The 19,880-nt window shown below is 31.2% G+C and overlaps 1 protein-coding gene across 22 annotated transcripts in view; it reads right to left on the bottom strand.

Annotated features, from left to right (window-relative positions):
• SYNE1 (spectrin repeat containing nuclear envelope protein 1) overlaps positions 1 to 19,880 on the bottom strand; it is a 567,155-nt gene that overhangs the window by 98,922 nt on the left and 448,353 nt on the right. For all 22 annotated transcript variants that reach the window (XM_031937596.1, XM_031937595.1, XM_031937611.1 and 19 more), the window contains 8 exons: positions 15,167 to 15,268; positions 13,130 to 13,249; positions 11,195 to 11,395; positions 8,688 to 8,861; positions 4,000 to 4,131; positions 3,031 to 3,227; positions 890 to 1,022; positions 284 to 466 (listed from right to left, as the gene is read on the bottom strand). In XM_031937596.1, coding sequence (XP_031793456.1) covers positions 284 to 466; positions 890 to 1,022; positions 3,031 to 3,227; positions 4,000 to 4,131; positions 8,688 to 8,861; positions 11,195 to 11,395; positions 13,130 to 13,249; positions 15,167 to 15,268 — 1,242 coding nt within the window. The remainder of the gene's footprint in view (positions 1 to 283; positions 467 to 889; positions 1,023 to 3,030; positions 3,228 to 3,999; positions 4,132 to 8,687; positions 8,862 to 11,194; positions 11,396 to 13,129; positions 13,250 to 15,166; positions 15,269 to 19,880) is intronic.

Below are 19,880 nucleotides of genomic sequence, written 5' to 3'. Positions count from 1 at the left end.
CCCCAAGCCTCTTGATTTTTGGCACTTTGAAAGTAATTCAGTCAGAACCAAAAATGCTATTTCTATGCTAAATTATACTTAAGATATTACTAATTTATGGAGTATTCTTCCCCCCAAGCAAAAATAGGAGTTAGTGGAATAAGAAATGCTTTATTTGAGGGTAAGAATGAAATGACAGAATAATGCATTAATCAACATTTTTAATAAATACTTTTTTCCCATGGAGAAATATTTATTCAGCTATAAAAGACTAATATAACTTAAGAGTATCTTCATTATATACCTGATGCAACTTTTCTTGTACTACTGGAATGTGTGCTAGTAGTTCTGTCCACTGGCTATCAATTTGAGACAAGCCAGAACGAAGTGCTGCTGTGTCCACTTTCTTCAATCGAAGGAGCTGGTTTCCTGTACTAAGAACTGAAGATTTCTGGGAGGATTTTGCTTCAACTTCTTTAGAAAATTCCTAAATGATGAATTAATTGAGAGAGTAAATGTTGCATGACAAAAATGTTTTTGTATCATAAGTGGGGGAATTATGTTTAAGAAGAGTCTGCTATTAGATTTAATAATTGGTTTTTAGGTCCCCATATTACATCAATGCTGTATTGGTCATTGTAAAGGCAATTTAAAGAATAGGAAAAAAAGCACAGTCTTTGTCCTACAACAAAGGCTATTTATTTTATGATGATATTATTCTGGAAGAAAATTAAAAGGGAAAATTTATGAATAAAGAGTTAAGGCTATTTATGTTCATTAATGATTACATGTATACCACAAGATAAGTAACCACTTCTTGCTTTACTCAGGTTTACATGGTTGATGGAATCATAAAGACAAGAGAAGGACCATATATGACCAAATGACTCAGGCTCTTAAAATAACTTACCAGGAAAGAATTGAGGTGATCTCTAACCATTTCTAATTCTTGAGGAACTGTTACTGATTGTTGATTCCAAAATTCAAGTCTGTCTTTTGCAGACTGCAACCAATGAATGAGTTCAGCAGATTCATTCTGATATCTGTAAGAAAGTTAATGACAGAAAAATATATAAATTTTCATTGAGGGACAGTGAAGGAAAGAATATAGTGCAGAGTCAAGAAGCCTATTTTTAAATTTTAGTTTCTATGTTTATTAGGGGAATGATCATCAAAATATTTAAATTTTCTGAGATTACATTCCTTATCTATAAAATGGGGATAATACCTGCACTGATTAATTCATAAGGCTTCTGTGAGGAAAGCATTTAGTAAGTATAAAAACATTATTACAAATAATAATTATTAATAAATACATCAATTAATAATTATACATAGAAATACAAATTATGATGAATCTACATTTACTAAGTAAATAATAATTAAAAACAAGAATTATTGTCATTGATAATAATTATCCTTGCTTTTAATTTGATCCCTGTACTATTTTTTTCTTTATACCCAATGATAGAAGAAACAGCTAATGATAAAGCACAGGGATGAGAAAAACAACATTTATTATCAATTCTTGGCTCTGACATCTAGCTTTGTTATTTGTGGTCGGAGTGATTTTGGATGAGTCATTCATACTTAGTTGCCTCATATATAGAATTAGAGGATTAGCCTAAATTATCAATAAGGTCCATTTTGTTCTAAATCCAAAATTTGGTGACTTCTAGCATATCACAAAATATAACAATTCATTATATTTGAATGAAAGATAATACAATTTATTTCTTTCTCCTTAATACAGAATGCTGATTTACTGTTATAAACTTTGATGATGGAAGTTTGGAATACAATATAAGTCTTTTGTTTTATTTTGGGGGAATGGGAGTGGAAGATGGACATATGATTTTACTGGCATAGAAAATTCTGAATATGAAAATTCCCTTCATTAATTTAAATCAGAAAGGGGAAGCAATAGGCAGAATATGAAAAGGCAAATTTATGCTTTATGGTAGAATTTTTTTTCAAAATAATAATCCAAAATGTAAGGTAGTAAGTCCTCCCCTTTAATGGAAGATCAATTGGGGTAGTGAGCTCTCTTTAGTGGAAGATTTTATGAACCTACCATTTGTTGGTTATGTTGCAGAAGAGATGTTTTTGAAGGTTTTATGGATATTAATTGAGTTAGTTGGCCTCTGACATATTCTGAAATTCTGATTCATATGTAGTAGTTTATGGTTGAAATGAGTCATCTGGGATGTTGAAAGCTTAAGTGAATTTTCATGGTTGCACAGCCAGTATGAGTCAGAGACAGGACTTAATTCCAGGCTTTCCTAATTCCAACATCAGTCATCTATCTACTATGAGATTACAGATTCAGAATTAGAAAGGACCTCAAATCCCATCTGGTCCAATCCTTTCAATTTTATGGATCTGAAACTGAGGAATATGAAGACAAAGGAACTCATCCAAAGTCATGGAACTATTGTAGTTGAGCTCATTTTAATCTAATGTCATTATTATTTCCCTTGTACCATGTTGTCTTTTATACTTAAACTGCTCTCATGGTAGAATATAAGGAGAAAAATACTAATTTACACAGTTTTTTTTTTTGTACACTTGTTCCCTTTTCAAAGCTATTCTCTCTGCCTAACCAACAATCATTTTTTAATCCATAAGATTTCCTTTGATTACCATTTTCAGTCTTTAAAAGTATGATTTTATTAAACAGTAGGAGATATTAATTCAATTATACAAATACACAATAACAAATACCCTTGTTTTAAGTCAAGGAAAGCCATTAAGATTAAAGACTATGTATGCCAGGGGCAGCTAGTTGGTGCAGTGAATAGAGTACCAGCCCTGAAGTCAAGAGAACCTGAGTTCAAATGTGACCTCAGACACTTAACACTTCCTAGATGTGTGACCATGGGCAAGTCACTTACAACCAATTGCTTCAGAAAAAAAAAAAAAGAGAAAAGACCATTTATGCCTTCTACAACTTTGTTACTAACATAGTGCAAGTTGAGTTCTATATAACTAGAAGATGCTGTTTAGATAAAATATGGCCTCTAACTTTATGGGGCTTACATATATTATTACCTTGTCCAGTGTTTCAATATTGTTTCCAATCTGTGCAGTTCTTTAGTAATCTTGCTGGTATTATTTAGCCAGTGTTCTCCAAGTTGATTTAGCTGACTTTCTAAATCTGAACAGCTAATGGCAATTAATAGTCTCTTCCCATCATCCAGTACCTGATATAATTTTGGCTGATATTCAGACAAGCTTGATTTCAGCCTCTAGAATGACAGAAAACATTAGGTCAGGAAATTTACTGTCTTCCCCTCTTTCCCCACTTCTTGAATCTTAAACCTTCTCCAGTGTGTCAAAGTACCCTTTACTGACACTAAATCTAGTTATACTCTGTCCTAACAATCACATTGAGAACTTCAACTTTAATTGAAGTTCATTAATAATTAATTAATAGCTAAGCTCTAATCTTCTAAGCTTTCAGTTTGATTCAACTGATATCTTTATAATAAATACAGAAATTTTTCATATTCAACCAATTGAAACTTATGTAGCTAATGATCAAATTCATCCTGGAACCTGAAGAAAATGCATATTAAAGGGAAAAAAACTCAGGAAATAGACATAGTATGAAAATAATAAAGCTAAAAACTCATTGATACATTTTTAACTTGGTATATACATATATCTATATGTATAATAATAAAGTCTTTGATTTTAGTTAATAGGGAAATCCTTAAAGTTAAGAAACATGCATATGTGTGTATATGCATATGTATATATGTGTATGTATGTCTATGGATGTTTGTATATATGCATATATATAAATACATAAATATGTACATATATGTATACATGTTACACACATATTTATTTTTCTAACTGCTCAATTTGATATTAATATTTAATTTCATTGATTTTAGGAAAGTGTATAATACAAATAGAAGTACATGATTAAAACTTTAAATTTTGTTTTGATTCTATGATTTTTAGAAATGACTAGTGAATATTTGGTTAGATATTAAAAAATAACAAACAAACCTGATATAATATTATGCGGTCATTTAATCTTTCTTCACTCTCTTCCACCAAACCAACACTTGGGATGCTACTTTCAATTGCTTCCAAATGTCTGGTAAGTTCTTGATAGTCATCCTCCAGATGGGACCAGGTCTGTGTACATATTTAATATACATATATTATATTAATTGCAAAAAAAAAATCTTTTCCCCTTTCCATGAAAATGAAGTTCCATGAACTTCGGAAATTATCTTTATGGCTAGTTTAAAAGCAATTTTTGATTTGTGTGTAACATTGCAGGTTGTTATAGAGGAAGGCAAAGTACTCAGAAGAAAGTGAGAGAATATAAGGTTTGGGTAAGATGATATATTAGGCTTTCTTGTATCTCTGAATAGTTGATAATCCATCTCACAGATGCAATACATGAAAAACTGAACAAAAGTTCCTAAGTGAATATTAACTTGGTTACTAAGCCTACTGCATGATTCAGAGTCTAGAAATAGGAATAGGAAAACTAATAATGAAGTAAAAAATTTAGGCTATGAACATATTTTGGATTCTTTGTTCTTTTTTATGCTCATAATTACTTGTAAGATAAAAGCTTCCCAGAAGACTAGCCAAAGACACAGAAATGACCAAAGTCAACCATCAGATGACCCATCTTGGTTCCAGTGGACAATAAAGATGATTGTTTAAGAAATATTATTTGGACATGCAAGCTTGGTATTTGGTTTTCTTTTTTTCCTCCTTATTATAAAATGCTTATTTGCAAAATATTTGCAGAAACCTTTGCTGCCACATGTAGGAATTAAAATGGGGAGATGAGAATAATTAGGTGACCTCATTTTTATATTTCTAGAATTCATACAAAGAGCTACCCTCTGTTGTAGCGAGTGGCCCTTAATGAGATTACTACAATTCTCAACACTTCTGTTAGTTTACTTCCTATCTGTATTGCTCAGTTTCTTTTGGTGAGTCACTCTTTAGCTTTCTAATAGTTATAAGAGTCTGTCCTGGATGTTCTTATTTTCTCTCTTTCTGTTCATTCTTCAACATACATGAGTTCAACTGTTTGTTACTATTCTCTCATTGGATTCCCTGACACATGTGACAATAGATTGGTTTTGGACTAGGACTTATGGATATGTATAATTCCTCATATTGAGTCATGTTCTTTGTTATATTACTACTAGCCTGTTTTATTTTACTATGTGCTTATGTAATACCTCCCTTGTTGATGGATTTATCTTTACCTGTTTCAAGTGAGATCCTTCAGAACCCACTAACAAAATCTGGTTTGACTCCCCATTTAGCCTTGTTGTTTTCATCTCCCTTCCTGAGACACCAAGGAGGGCATGATCACCTCCTTTTTAGTGTTTTCACCCCTCTTTTCTGAGAAGTCAGGAGGGCCATGATCACCTCCTTTTAGGGGTTCTTATCTCCCTGAGAAGTCAGGGAGGGCATGACCACCTATGTTCTAAAACAAAAGAAAGTGAGAGATGTAAAGGGGCCAGAACTCTGGAGAAGTATACTTAAAACAAGGATTCTTATAACAAGGTATTAATTCAGTGGAATTGATAATACAATGATTATTTAGTTTAGTATGGTGATTAATAGTTCTCTAGTTCAGTACATGTACTTAGTACTTAATATAGTTCTACAAAATTAACACCTATTCTATAAAATTGACACCTACGATGACGTAATTATAATAGAGTATATAACACAGTCAACAATGACTAGAGGAGAGAGACATTCCATCTTTGATCAGACTCCTGGTGGCTGCCCTGTCCTCCTGCTTCCTCCACTAAGACCAAGGCCCACCTGAAGGGCCTCCAGCAAGCTAGCCGGACCCCAGGCAAGGAAACAGACTGTGAAGGAGATAATAAATAATTTGGACTTTATCCCTGGCTATTCTCAGGGTGATTACTCTGCTGAAAGGAAGGCTGGTCCCAAGACCTCCAGAAAGCAAACCAGAACATTATACAAAACCTTGTGTTCTACTTTTTCCCTCCCTTCCTCCACTCTTTCACTGAATCAGGAAGTGATCCAATATATGTTGAACATGTGCAGATGCTCTACACATATTTCCACAAATTTCATGCTACTCCAAAAAAATCAGATCAAATGGGAAAAAATATTAGAAAGAAAACAAAATGCAAACAAACAACAAAAAGAGTAAAAATACTATGTTGTGGTCCACATTCAGTTTCAGGTGCAGATGGTTTTCATTACAAGACTACTGGAAATTGTCTGAATCACCTCATTGTTGAAGAGAGTCATGCACATCAGAAATGATTATCATATAACCTTGCTGTTACCATATATAATGATTTCCTAATTCTGTTCATTTCAGTTGTCAGTTAATTCAAGTATCTCCAGGGCTCTCTGAAATCATTCTGCTGATCATTTCTTATAGAACAATAATATTACATAATATCCTTAATTTGTTCAACAATTTTCCAACTTATGGGCATCCACTCAATTTTTTGTCACTACAAAAAGGGCTGCCACAAATAGTTTTACACATGTGGTTCCCTTTCCCTCATTTATTATGTCCTTGGGATACAAGTCCAATAGAAAGATTGCTAGATTAAATAGTATACAGAGTTTGACAGATCTTTTGGCATAGTTCCAAATTGCTCTCCAGAAAGGTTGCATCAGTGCACAACTCCACCAAAAATCTATTTATTAATGTCCCAGTTTTCCCTCATCTCCTCCAACATTCATCATTATGTTTTCCTGTCATCTTAGACAATCTGAGAGGTGTATAGTGGTATCTCAAAGTTGTCTTAATTTGCATTTCTCTGATCAATAGTGATTTAGAGCACCTTTTCATATGACTAGAAATGGTTTTAATTTCTTAAATTGTTCATATCCTTTGATCATTTATCAATTGGAAAATAGCTTGAATTATTATAAATTTGAGTCAATTCTCTATATATTTTACAAATGAGACCTTTATCAGAACTCTTGAATGTAAAAAAAAAAATTTTCCCAGTTTATTGCTCCCCTTCTGCATTGGTTTTGTTTGTATAAAAACTTTTAACTTAACATAATCAAAATTATCCATTCTGCATTCAAAAATGTACTCAAGTTTTCTTTGGCCACAAATTCCTTCCTTCTCCACAAATATGAGAGATAAACTATACTTTGTTCTTCTAATTTACTTATAATATCTTTTTGTCTAAATCATGAACCCATTTCAATCTTATCTTGGTGTAGGGTATTAAACATGGGTCAATGCCCAGTTTCTGCCATGCTAATTTCCAATTTTCCCAGCAGTTTTTGTAAAATAGTGAGTTCTTATTCTAAAATCTGGAGTCTTTGGATTTGTCAAACACTAGCTTACTATAGTCATTGACTATTTTGTCCTACGAAACTATTCCACTGATCAACTACTCTTTTTCTTAGCCAGTACCAAAGGGTTTTGATGACTATTGCTTTATAATACAGTTTTAGATCTATTATCTATATTATATCTCAGGAAAAGGGCCATACTCTCCCTGAAGTCTTTCTTGAACCTTCCAGAAGTTATTGCTTCCAATTTCCCTAAAAAGAAAACAAAAAGCAAACCAAACCAAAACAAAAAAGAACTTTGCACAAATTTTCATTGAGTTCAGTATATAATTGTTTTTTCCTGTGAGAAAACATAAGTTTCTTGAGATTAGGAACTATTTTATCTTTGTCTCTGAAACCACAATAACTAGCATGGTTCTTGGTCCATAGTAGGGCTTTAATAAATGTTAGTTTATTATATACAGTCATGAATATCAACTGTACAGTACGTACTATATGAATTGGTGTGTTATATTTCAGGAAATTCTTAGAAAAAATATCACTATTCAAAATGAAAATTTTTAAAATGAATGCACAGTATTAACCTTATATTAGCATGCAGATCCTTTTACTTTATAGTCAGTTTTTTAATGAAATAAATTTCAGTTTTATTGTGAAAGATAATTGATGTTTATCTGCAAGATAATTTATAATAAGACAACAATTTCTCAGTATCAGATCTTCATTTGTTAACGTAAGTTTCCTAGTGTCAGTATTAAGGCCTATTTCACCACAAATCATTGTGATTCCTCTTTGAAAGCACAAACAAATGTGTATTACATTATAGACATATTGGTATTTGCATAGAGAAGACAGTGAGATGTAGCAAAAAAAGCATTTTATCCAATATGATCCTGGGATAGTATATAATAATGTTGAAAATACCTGTACCTTCTGAAGTTCTAAAGAGGAAAATTTTTTTTTCTTTTGTATTTTTTAAGTGGAAAATACTTTGTGAAGCTCACCAATGATAAACACATATGAATGGTTTGAAACCATAATTCCAGGTCTTGGTAGCAATATTAGATTTTCCCTCACCTCCATTTCTGAATTTGGTAGGCAATATGCTGACAGTTTAGTTTCTATTCCAAGTCAAGTCTTCAATAGGGTTAATAGCACTCAAAATCACATTTTTGTGCTCTTATAGTCATATTCTCAACTGCTATCTTATTCAGAAATTAGGGCTACCTTATTAAAAAGAAAATCTCCAGGGAAAATATTCCACAGCATAGATTGATAAAACCATGGTGCCCCTTCTTAAAGTATGAAGTGGACTACAACGATGTACAAACCTTATCTTAATGAATACCTTTGCATTTGTTTATAACAGAAGAGTAAGTTTATAACAGAAGAGAAGTCCAAGCTCTCACCTCGAGAATGTATTCCAACTCTACACCCCTTTTATGAGCCTGCTTTAATACAGTTGAAGCCTGAGCCATCAATTCCATGTGAACCTGGTTTTCCTTTGGGATGTCCAAACTGATAATCTTCCTGGAGAGTGTTTCAGTTAAGATCATATGGGATTCAAGGCCTTGAAAATACTCCTACAATTTTTAAGAAAAAAAGAAGTAACAAATCTATTCACATCTTACTTTTCCAGAATTAGGTTAATTTAAAAGAATATTCAGCTTGAACAATATAACAAAATTCCAAACTCTGTGTTACCATCACAGTCCAAACCCCTTATCTCAACAGTCTTTTTATATCCTAAAAGAATCTTTCCATAATACTGCCAGAATGACATTTTAGAATTGAGATCACTTTTAATATACTATTTCATACAGGAAAATTTTCAATGGCTTATAGTTTTCCATAATATAAAGTCTAAATTCTTTAGTCGTGTGTTAAAAACCTTTCAGAACATAGCCTCTCTTCTTCATCCAATCTATTTTCCATTATTTCCTTATACAGAACCCTTGCTCTAAACAAACTAATCTATGAACTTTTCCCCAGGCATGTACAAGAACATTCTTATTCTGTCTTTACTCCTGAACTCCTTTTCTGGAATATTTCATCTCCATAAATCGTAAGTTATTTCCTTCTTGAAGGCTCTCTCACTTAAAAACTAGAATATTTAAATGTTGTCTTTGCTGTTAAAGCATAATGTTAATTTTGCAGATCACTAAAGCATCCAAACAATCTATGTTGGAATTATTTCTGCAACATTCTTACAAAAGCAAATATTGAGGCTTTATCCGAACATTTTCAGTCATGGGGAGCTCAGTCTTCTATGACAGCCCACTTAATTGGGAGATGGTCCTAAATGTAAGAAAGACTTTGAGTCAAAACATGTCTCTATAAATTTCTATCCTTTTGAATTGGCATTCATCTTTCATTATAATGTCAATGACTTGAGAAAAAAGTAGCTCTGTGAAAAGATGCTTTATTAGTAAAAGGATAAAGCTTTAATAAATCATAAAGGTTTAGATGCAAGTATTGAGAAAAAAATGAGATCTGAAAAGTATACCTCCCTGATCCTATCCCTGATAGCGGGTTATCTAGAAGCAATAGGAAGACAGTTTGGCTAAATATATTTTCTTTTTAAAAATGACCTCATATATAGGCCATACAAGTAATTTAGTAGTTTCACTCACATTCATTTTACTTTTAGGCTGTCATTCATCATAACTAACTTCTGAATATAATATTCCAGAGCTAAAGTAGCAATTTTACAGAATGAGAAAAGTTCATTAAAGATCCTATCAGTATTATCAATTCAGTAACTGTTAACTCTTCAATTTGGCATATACGAAATCATCTTCATTAACTTTTAGTCAAATGGACCAAGCACAATTAGCATGAACCAGTGAAGATCCTTTCTGCTTATATACAGCCTAAAAGCATTTTCCATGATATATCTGGAAATGAGTAAAAATGCTGTGCTTTAGTTTGTTTAGCAATCTAGTGATAACTATAATCTTGGTTTCTCACCTCAATCTAAGGTAATGCTCTTGTAGAGAAATCACAGGAAATAGTGGAAAGAACAGTAACTTTCCTGGAGTAGTTCATGAGGCTTAGCTAAAATTTCTCCCTCATATGCTTACTAACTGCACGAATATAGGTATTGTACATTTCAGTTTCTTCCTCTATAAGTAGCAATAATAAGAATTTTTATTGCCTGCTTCATATATAGTAAATAACATTTCATGAGCAAAATTCATTGTAAACCTTAAAGTACCTTAAAATGATTACCTTGCCAATTTTTTCTAATGCATTCTTGGCTATCTTATTCTTTGCCCCTATGTGACCATGTATAATGGACAACAAGAGAAATACAATTTCTTTTTTTCCAACAAAGATGTCTGTAAGTTCAAGGCAAGAGGAGGAAGAAACAACATTATCTATACCAACACATCTATAACTGTAATGGAAGTGGACTTCATCTATGAGTCTAAGAAGGAACTCATTCCTAAAGCAAATAGGAAACTTGTTTCTCTTGGAGGAAAATGTTTCTAGAGCTAAATTTTGAGGGAGGGGGAAAAGGAATTAGTATTAGCAGATAGAAGAGACTTTGGAATAAAAATATGGGATAAGAATAGTCTCTCTCTAAAGAATTATTAGAATCTTTGATTATCTTTTGTTGAGAGATTAGAAATTGCTAGTAAGTTTTACTTTTTGAACAATTACTAAATATTTTTGCAGTTCAACTTAGAACTTTTTCAAGATTCCATTTCAATTAATCTGTGACAAATCTTTGTTCTTTTCTCCTTAAATAGGCTCAATTTACTTTTAATGGTTGCTTTGAATAGTAAAATATAAGTAAAAAGAGAAATACAGCAGGTAAAAACTCAAAGGATTGTGAATACTATGTTTTAATATATAAATGGCATAATAGTATATATGTAGACTCAAATGTTTTTATTACTATATTTGGTACCTTGTGCTTGTCAAGTAGCTGTTGAACTTCCTCTTTGGAAGATACGATCATTTTTTGGTCTCCTGCCATCTTTTCTTGACCAGTTTCCAGCAAGTCAGCCAGATCTTGCAGAGCTCGTTCATATTGACTCTTAAGGGCTAGATTCTGGTTTAGTCCACTGCGCCGGGAAGCAATAAGCATCATCAATTCATCATACATGTCCTAAGAGAACAGAAAAAGCAACAAATTAGCATTTAATACAAAGTAAAGAACAGGTTAAAAACATGTCTCTTTGTCTAAATGATGTGACTATATCATTTGTACTCATCCTCAGATATTCTGTATTTCTAGGAGCATCATAAGATGGAACAATTGATTTGCCTTTAATGCATCTAAAATATTTGGAAATAATTTCCAAACAGAACTCAATTTTTCAACACTTCAATAAATATGACTATGACTTGTAAAGAGTAATATTGTCGGATAACAGCTCTACCAGTGATGCCAAGTATCAGTTTATAAGGGAATATAGATTTGACTTGCATTAAATGAGTTTGGGAAAGCAATGTAGAAAAGAAAAAAGGTAGAAATTTGGCCTGAAAGCTATAAAGCAACAGGAAGGAAAGACAATTATCACTAATCTTTGGAGAAAGTGTGTATAATTTCCTTAATATCCTGCAGCCTCAATTACAACATCATTTTGTAGGACTTCAAACAAATTAACTTTTAATTAGTTAAATGGAAGCAAAGAGAAATTTTAGTGACTCTAAGATCATTTTGTCAATGGAATAGAATAAGTAGTTATTTAATCTACAATGTCATTTTCGTGGGGGATGAGATACTAACTACAGAACTTGTAAAATGATGTAGAGTTAAATAATGTACTATATTAATGGTTATGAAAGACCAAAAATGTTCATTGGAAAAAAAATAATGCTCATGCTCAGTGACAAGTATGTTACTTGGCTTTATTCCTGTATATTTAAAAACTCTGGAATAATGACTTCCAAATGATTTAAAAATGTTAGGTGTAGAAATGAAATGAATTATACTCTCTTTGCTTATTAAGAATGTATTTTATTTCCCTAAAAGAACTTGTGAGTCTTAATTGAGTTTACATATCCTTTTAAAATTGTTGTAGTAAAGTATTCAAAGATAACTTAAGGGTTTTTTATTGGAAACCATTTGCAGACCTGGAATAAAGAAATTGCTATGCTAAATTTGTTTTTAATAATCTATGGCATTTCACTGGCAAATGTGGCAACCTCATATTTTCACATATGTGTCAAATTTGGCTAACCCAACAAAAAAGGGGTTTAGACAAAGAAGGCTAGAGTTTTCAGATTCCTCAGAATGATCCAGGGAACTCAGGCAAAAGTTTTATAACTTCCATTCTGAACAGTGTACTGGTTTTGTGACTGATGCAAGATTGCAGATTATTGTAAGTATTTAAAACTTATAAATACAAGCTATAATTAAAACTGTCAAATCTGTTATTAGACAGAGTACATGGCAAAATGGATAGAATGAGTATTTCTTTTTCTCTAAAATATTTTCAGGTAGTAGGAAATACGATGGAGAGTTACCTATAGAAGTTTTCGTTTAGCATTAGATTGGGTTTACAAATGAAACATTTTTCAGGAAGCTGTATTGTGTGAAGTATGTAACTACTTTCATAGAAAATTTTCTCAGAAAAATTTACAATTTTAGGGGAAAGAGACATTACTGAAAGAGGTTACAGAAAATTTGCTTTTGTCAGTTAGTACCTAAATAACATTCAAGGAGCTAATGGAGAAACTGATTTATGTTAATATAAAGTATAGAATATTAATAATTATGTTAATTTGTTAAATTTAATTCAACAGACATTAATTATATAGAATGTTTAAAGTGCTAAGTGAAGAATGGGTTAAAACAGAAAATGAGGATAAAATGGCCATTAACTGACTCTTTTACCTGCAGTTTAGAGAGTTCTTGCACAGAGGACTGGTCAATCTGCAATTTATCACCACGTCTCTTTAATTCAATGATACTTGCATCTAATTCCTTCAGACCATCTTCAGCCTGCTGCATTGCCTTCATCAAATAAATGACATTTCTTTTGAACATTCATATAATTTCCATGGTCTTTTAATTGTTCTTTCTACCCCAACATGCAACACTATTTTGAAATGGTGTATGTGTGCTTTTAATACAAGAAAACTATGTACTCTATTATAGGGAGGATAGAATATCAATAATTAGTAGATGTTTACCATCTCAATAGTGATGCAGAAGATTTAAAGCTAGGGAATAATGACCAAATAGGAAAATAATGTTTCAATTAAATAACTACTTGAAAATGGAGAGTAGATTATAACAGATGAAGAAAAAGACTGTTTATATTTCTTTAGAGACACTTATTAATTTTCTGTTATATGTTGAAAATTTCCAGTATGATCAGAAAACATTTACTGAAAAGTTTCTTCTTTGGATTTGTAGCATGATAGCTTTGTTGACAAGCAGGCTATATTCTCTAACACAAATATAATAGTAATTTTCTTACTTACATGGTTAGGGAATAGATATTCTTTGGAATCAAAAGGGAAAATGTATTTATTAAATATTTGAAATAGTTATTAAATATGTAAAGGTTACTTGACTTGGAGCCAGAAGATCTGAGTTTGAATCCTGCCTTCTTGACTATTTACTACCAAGAATACCTACTTTTAGTTACTTAAATTCTGTTTTTTTTAATATGATCTATCAATTAGGTTTTTTTTAAATCAACTCTCTCAAGGCCCTTTCACCTCTAAATCTATATGATTCTCTTTATTGCTGTGAGAGTGGCAAAATATGTGATCAATAACCTCAGCGCACTTACAATCTGGTTAAGGAAAAAAAAAGATACACAGAAACACCTCAAAAGCAGCATAGAGGAAAAAAAATCAGGAGATCTGAGTTGAACTCAGCTGTGCCAATATTTGCTATACTATGAGACAAATCAAATAATCTTTCTTGGTCTCATTTTCTCAATATATAAAATGAGAAGGCTAGTCTGTCAGATATTTTTGGTCCCTTCTGACAGTACAAATCTTGATTCTAATTAGAAAAATTTCAAAAGGCACATAACTGAGTACTAACTAATTATAATATAGGACATATGTATTATTGGAGGTTAGCAAAGGAAATAATCAGTATGTAAAGAAAGCATTATGATAAAAGAAATCCTCAAATGAGCCTTTAAAGGCTTTATAGGATTTAAATCAACTAAATGAAAGCATTCTAGGCAAGGAATTGAACATGAACAAAAGCAAACAGGTTAAAATGAACATTTATTGTGTCTTAAAAAATCACAAAATGGTTGGACTAAAAGTCAAGTCTCTTTATCACAGTTTAGAGGCAAGTGCTACAGAGTAAAAACAGAATCTATTCTTTAGCTTAAATAGACATTTTCAGTATAGAAACAATTATTTACTCTAGATATTTTGTTATTAAAATATATTCTCTAATTAGACTTCTTTCTTTTTTGCTTGTATTCCCTATATATCTGATGGTATCAAGATAGGTCTTATTGTCTTTTCCATAGTTATGTTCTATTTAACATTATTGGCGTGTGTGTGTGTGTGTGTGTGTGTGTGTGTGTGTGCAAAACAAAAGAATGCACAAAGGACCACAGATTTTCAAAAGAAGATGATTTAGTCTGAATATTACTTTCTTCAGTTCTAAGAAAAGAATATAGCAGTGTCCACAATAACCCCTAAAATATTCTAAAAGTCTAGTGTACTCCAGTAACCTCATGGAAGATGAAAACTAAGATTTGCCCTGGTTTTAATGAGGCTTACTGATTCTTTTAAGTGAACATACTGCATCTAGCTTTGGAGATAAAGAACATCCATTTCCTTTCTCCCATAGGTCATATGATCTGATGACTATTTGAGCTGATGTGTCTCTGAACTCTAATTTATTTATTATATTTGTCCTCCTTTTTCAGAAACAAGTAATTACAAATACCTCTATTTGTTCTGTTGCAGGCTTCTCCACCACACTGGCCAGTTGCTGCAGAATGATGTATTTGTTATCTGCTAGTGATGTCAAAAGTAATTTGAGATCATTCTGAGGGAGAAAAAAAATATAACCAAGTGATAAGCAGATTATCTTTAAAACCCACATAGCCCAACTATCCACAGATTAATAAGAGCAGTCACTCAATTTCTGGAGAAAGATGAGGTACATATACTTTTCAGGATCTCTTACTATTAATGTTGGTTATATGAAATTTGACAAGCATTTGAAACTTTAATACACATACACACAAATAATATGTAATTTAAAAATCATTACTTCTACCAATTAAAAAAAATTCCATGAAAGATTGGATTATAAAGTTGTTGCCTTGAAGAGACATGAAACTAAATTCTTAGAATAGCAGCACATTACTTAATTATTTTATTTGTTGATTTTTTTAAGACTACAGTATGGCACATGCAATATTTTTTCATAAATTTTGGGGGGGAGTGTTTAAAGGATTTTTGAAAGGACAGTAACTTAGTTGAGTCTTGTATTTATTCTGCTAACCTAATTTTATTGCCAAAACAATGAATTGCACTCATGATGGGCTTGATGTTCTCATAAAGGAATTGACAATCAGGACATGTATCCTAAAGTGTCTTCCAAAGGAGGAATTTTGAGTTGGAAAACTCAATTACAGTTTTAACATTCTGTTTGAAATACAAATAAATATGCTTATCTTTTAGTGAACAAAATAATAATGTAGGAGGCAGCAGAAATCCATGCCCTGCCTCTGATAGTTTCTTTCTGCTGAGTTTAGAGAATATGGATAAATATTACCAGAATAGTAAAGCCAATGTTATTCAGATAAAGGTGAGCTTTAATCACAGGGAACAACAAATAAACTTCCAAGGATCCACTTGTCTGTGAATTCTTACAATTGAGAAAAGAGAACAGCATATGGAAATAAAAGGCAGAATAAAAATACAAGAATGTTGAATGTGAGACAAAAAAGAAAAAGAGAATGATAAAAAATATAAGGTATTAGGAGGAACAACTACTTTAACTAGGAAAAAACAGATTGCAATTGCAATGAAAATGACAGATACCTCTTAAATATAAGAAAATTGTGAAGAATGAATCCATAGATTACAATGTTATTAGCAAAATCTTTGAAGATGAAGTATTTATCTCTCCATATATTCATTTAAATATGTTTTCCAACTATCTAAACAGATTCAACACAAAATCAACTCTCAGCTGCACAGAAGAAAGTATAAGTACAGATGATAAAAAGAGTCATTCATATAAGCTTGGGAAAATGATGTATGTAGGTGTGTAGTAATAGCAGATTTGACTTCTTAATTATATTCAGTTTAGGCTAATTGAAGGTAATTTCATGAATCCCCTGTGATATGTAGAAGGATAAACAAAAAGTATACTAGGTATAAGAGAAATCCATTTTCAAATAAAGAAATTGGATCTGTGCCCTTTTTTTGGCTACAGGGAATTTCTCAATGAAGAAATTCCTACTTATGAGAAGATAAATGAATTCTCTGGGGTCAGACAATTTATGTCTTAGGTGGGACTTGAAATCAGATCTTCCTTTTTTCAGACGCTAGAAACTCTTACACTCTGTGACTGCTGTTTTTTAACTTAAATTTGATGAAAGAACAAATTCGTATAAATGATTAGGTCTTGATGTGTCATTTTAAAACACTCCAAAAACATTTCAGTTGTATATCCCTACAGATAATAATTTATTTCTTAATGTATTTTGATAAATTTCCCCCCTCCCCTTCACTAGTCATTGGATTTGGTAGGGAGTGGGAAAGAAAAATGAATAGCATATGGAAAAAAAATCTATGAATATAACTGTATTCTTTAGACTTGAAATAGACTTGAAGACTATTTTAACTTTTAAAATTAATATGTTGACTCATCAATTGAATAAGCATTTGAAATTTTTGTTTTCATTTCCAAATAATGAAAACTTTTGACTAGTAATTTCAGGAAATATACTTTGGGTGAATTCCAGAAACAGATATTGTTAAAATATCAATTGATTATTTATAGTTAAGTATAGCTCACATGTAACTGTTTGAATACAGAAAATGCATATCTACATATTTAGTCCATCCATTATCTCTATTGTCTATTTTCATTTTCTAAGAATTCATTTTGTTCATTATTTTATGGAAAAAGTCAACACTATTATGGCTATAAATAAGAGTGGAGAAATGATGACACAGTATTTCAATAGGCATTGAGTTTCGCTGGCACTGCAGGTATTTGGTACTTAAGGAATATAAAAATGTTTGTGACTTGACCCTTAAATCATATTCATATTTTAATCCTCCAATTAAATGAGAATAAAGTATTTTGAAATACGATAGTTTTTTTTCTTAACATAAGCCAGTCACTGTGTAACTGATTACCTAAAATATGTTCCTAAGGCAAAAAAAACCCACAAACAAAACCACCACACATTAAAAACTAAATGTTAAAAACTGAAACATAAGCCTGCTATCCCTTTAGTTTCAAAATATAGTGAATAAAATAATTATGGATGTAAAAAAAGAAAGCTACTAGAAAAAATATATAACATAGAATTGCCCCTAAAAAATTGACTTTTGCATTTAACAAATACATAGTGTTAATCAATCTCTACCATGGCTAATATACTAGAATACAATTATAACTTACTGCATATAAGATGTTGTTAGGCAGCAATGAGATATTGGTTAATGCAATAATCAGTCACAATTTGAAAGTACTGATAATGAAACATGATCTACCTCCTGAGAGAAGTAATGAGCTCAAGATGCAGAATAAGATAAATATTTTTGGACATAGACAAAATGGGAATTTATTTAGTGATAACATTCATAATTGTTATAGTTTTTTTTACTCTCTTTTAAAAAAATTGTGTGGGAGAGTAGAGATGGGAAGAAGAGGCCTCTATCTAGGCTTGCAAAAAGAGGGGACGGAGGTCATTGAAGCATTTAAAAATAATTCATGGAAGAAACCAGAAGGAAGACCAGAAAAAAAAAATCACCTAAAAGTAGGATACGCTTGAGAGTTATATATTGACTTTATTATATATTTTAAATGAAAAGTAAGATGTATATGCAGGAAATAGGGAATAACTGAACAAATTGTGGTATATGGTTGTGATGCAATACTATCAAGCAATAAAAAATGATGAGTTAGATGGTTTTCAGAAAAACCTGGGACACTTTCATGAATTGATGCAAAGTGAAGTGAGCAGAACCAAGGGAACACTGTACACAGTGACACAATATTATCCAATGATCAACTGTGAATGTGAAGAATACAAAAGGCATTTCTCAAGAACTTGTGATGAAAAAATACTATCCATCTTCAGAGAAATAACTAATAGAGTGTGACTGTAGATCAACACATACTTTAAAAAACAAAACAAAACAAAAATAACTGTCTTTTTTTTTCTTCTGTGTTTTGTTTTATAGCATGGCAAATAAGAAATATGTTTTGCATGACTTCACATGTATTATCCATATCATATTGTTTTCCTTTTTAGATATAAGAGGAAGGGAGAGAAGAAGAAAGAGAATTTGCAATTCAAAATAAAAAAGCAAACTTAAAAAGGTATTTTATGTGTAATTAAGAAAAAGACAAAAAACTCTAAATATAGAGATCCACCATTCAATTATAAAATCATAAAATATTCTTTTCTGATTTTATCCCAAAAGTCTTAGTATAATTTTAAGCTTATGGAATTTGTTAGGCTTCTAATTTTTAAAAAATTAAATAAAGTAGACATATTTTTATAAATCAAATGAATTGATTCATTATTTCATTTTCCTGATTTTATCCTTATACCCTACTTTAATTTGTGTAGATGCACATGCATATATACATGATAAAATTACCAAACATTACTATGCACAGCTAAAACTTGATGAGAGTTTGAAAATCTATTTTCAAAAGAATTATTTGCTTTCTTTTCTTCTGCATCTGTATTCCCACCAACTCCTGTCCTCACATCCTCATTTTTGAATGAACTAAGCTGACATGATATGCCTTAGTTAAATGATGGGAAACCTTTTCTTAATTCTCACTTATTACCAGTCCTTTCCTATTCACAAAGTACTGGTTTGCTTCTATTTACAACTTCTAGATGTTATATCTTGAAAACTATGATTATATTACAGTAATAATTGAGTTAAGAAAAAATGCATGATTGTATAGCCTGTTTTTTAATATATTCTAAGACCTTTTTGTGGCAGTTCCATTCAATTTTAGTCTTAGCATATACAATGTATACTCTCTTTTAAAGTCACATGTTCCTTTACAAAAAGAACTTTAAGAGTGCTCTAAGAAGTCATGCAATAGTCTTATACATACAAAAAGACAAGAGAAAAAATACATTGTCTTAATGTTACACAACAATAACTGAGTTGTCATAAAGTACAAGTCTTATTTTCACTAAAGACAGGCTATCTCCCAATATTTTTACAATTTTCATATTTTCAGCAGTTTTAAATTACATTGATTATTTTTAAAAGTTTTTTTACTAGTTATACATAGATATTAAGTATTTTAATACACATTTATTTATGAATCATATTGGGAGAGAAAAATCAGAACAAAAGGGGAAAAATCACTGTGGAAGAAAAAAATTGGAAAAAAGAAGTGAACATAGCCTGTGCTGATTTACAATCAATTGCCATAG

The sequence above is a fragment of the Sarcophilus harrisii genome, chromosome 4 (assembly GCF_902635505.1).
Source record: "Sarcophilus harrisii chromosome 4, mSarHar1.11, whole genome shotgun sequence".
NCBI lineage: Eukaryota > Metazoa > Chordata > Mammalia > Dasyuromorphia > Dasyuridae > Sarcophilus > Sarcophilus harrisii.
This window is presented reverse-complemented; position numbering and strand designations above follow the sequence as displayed.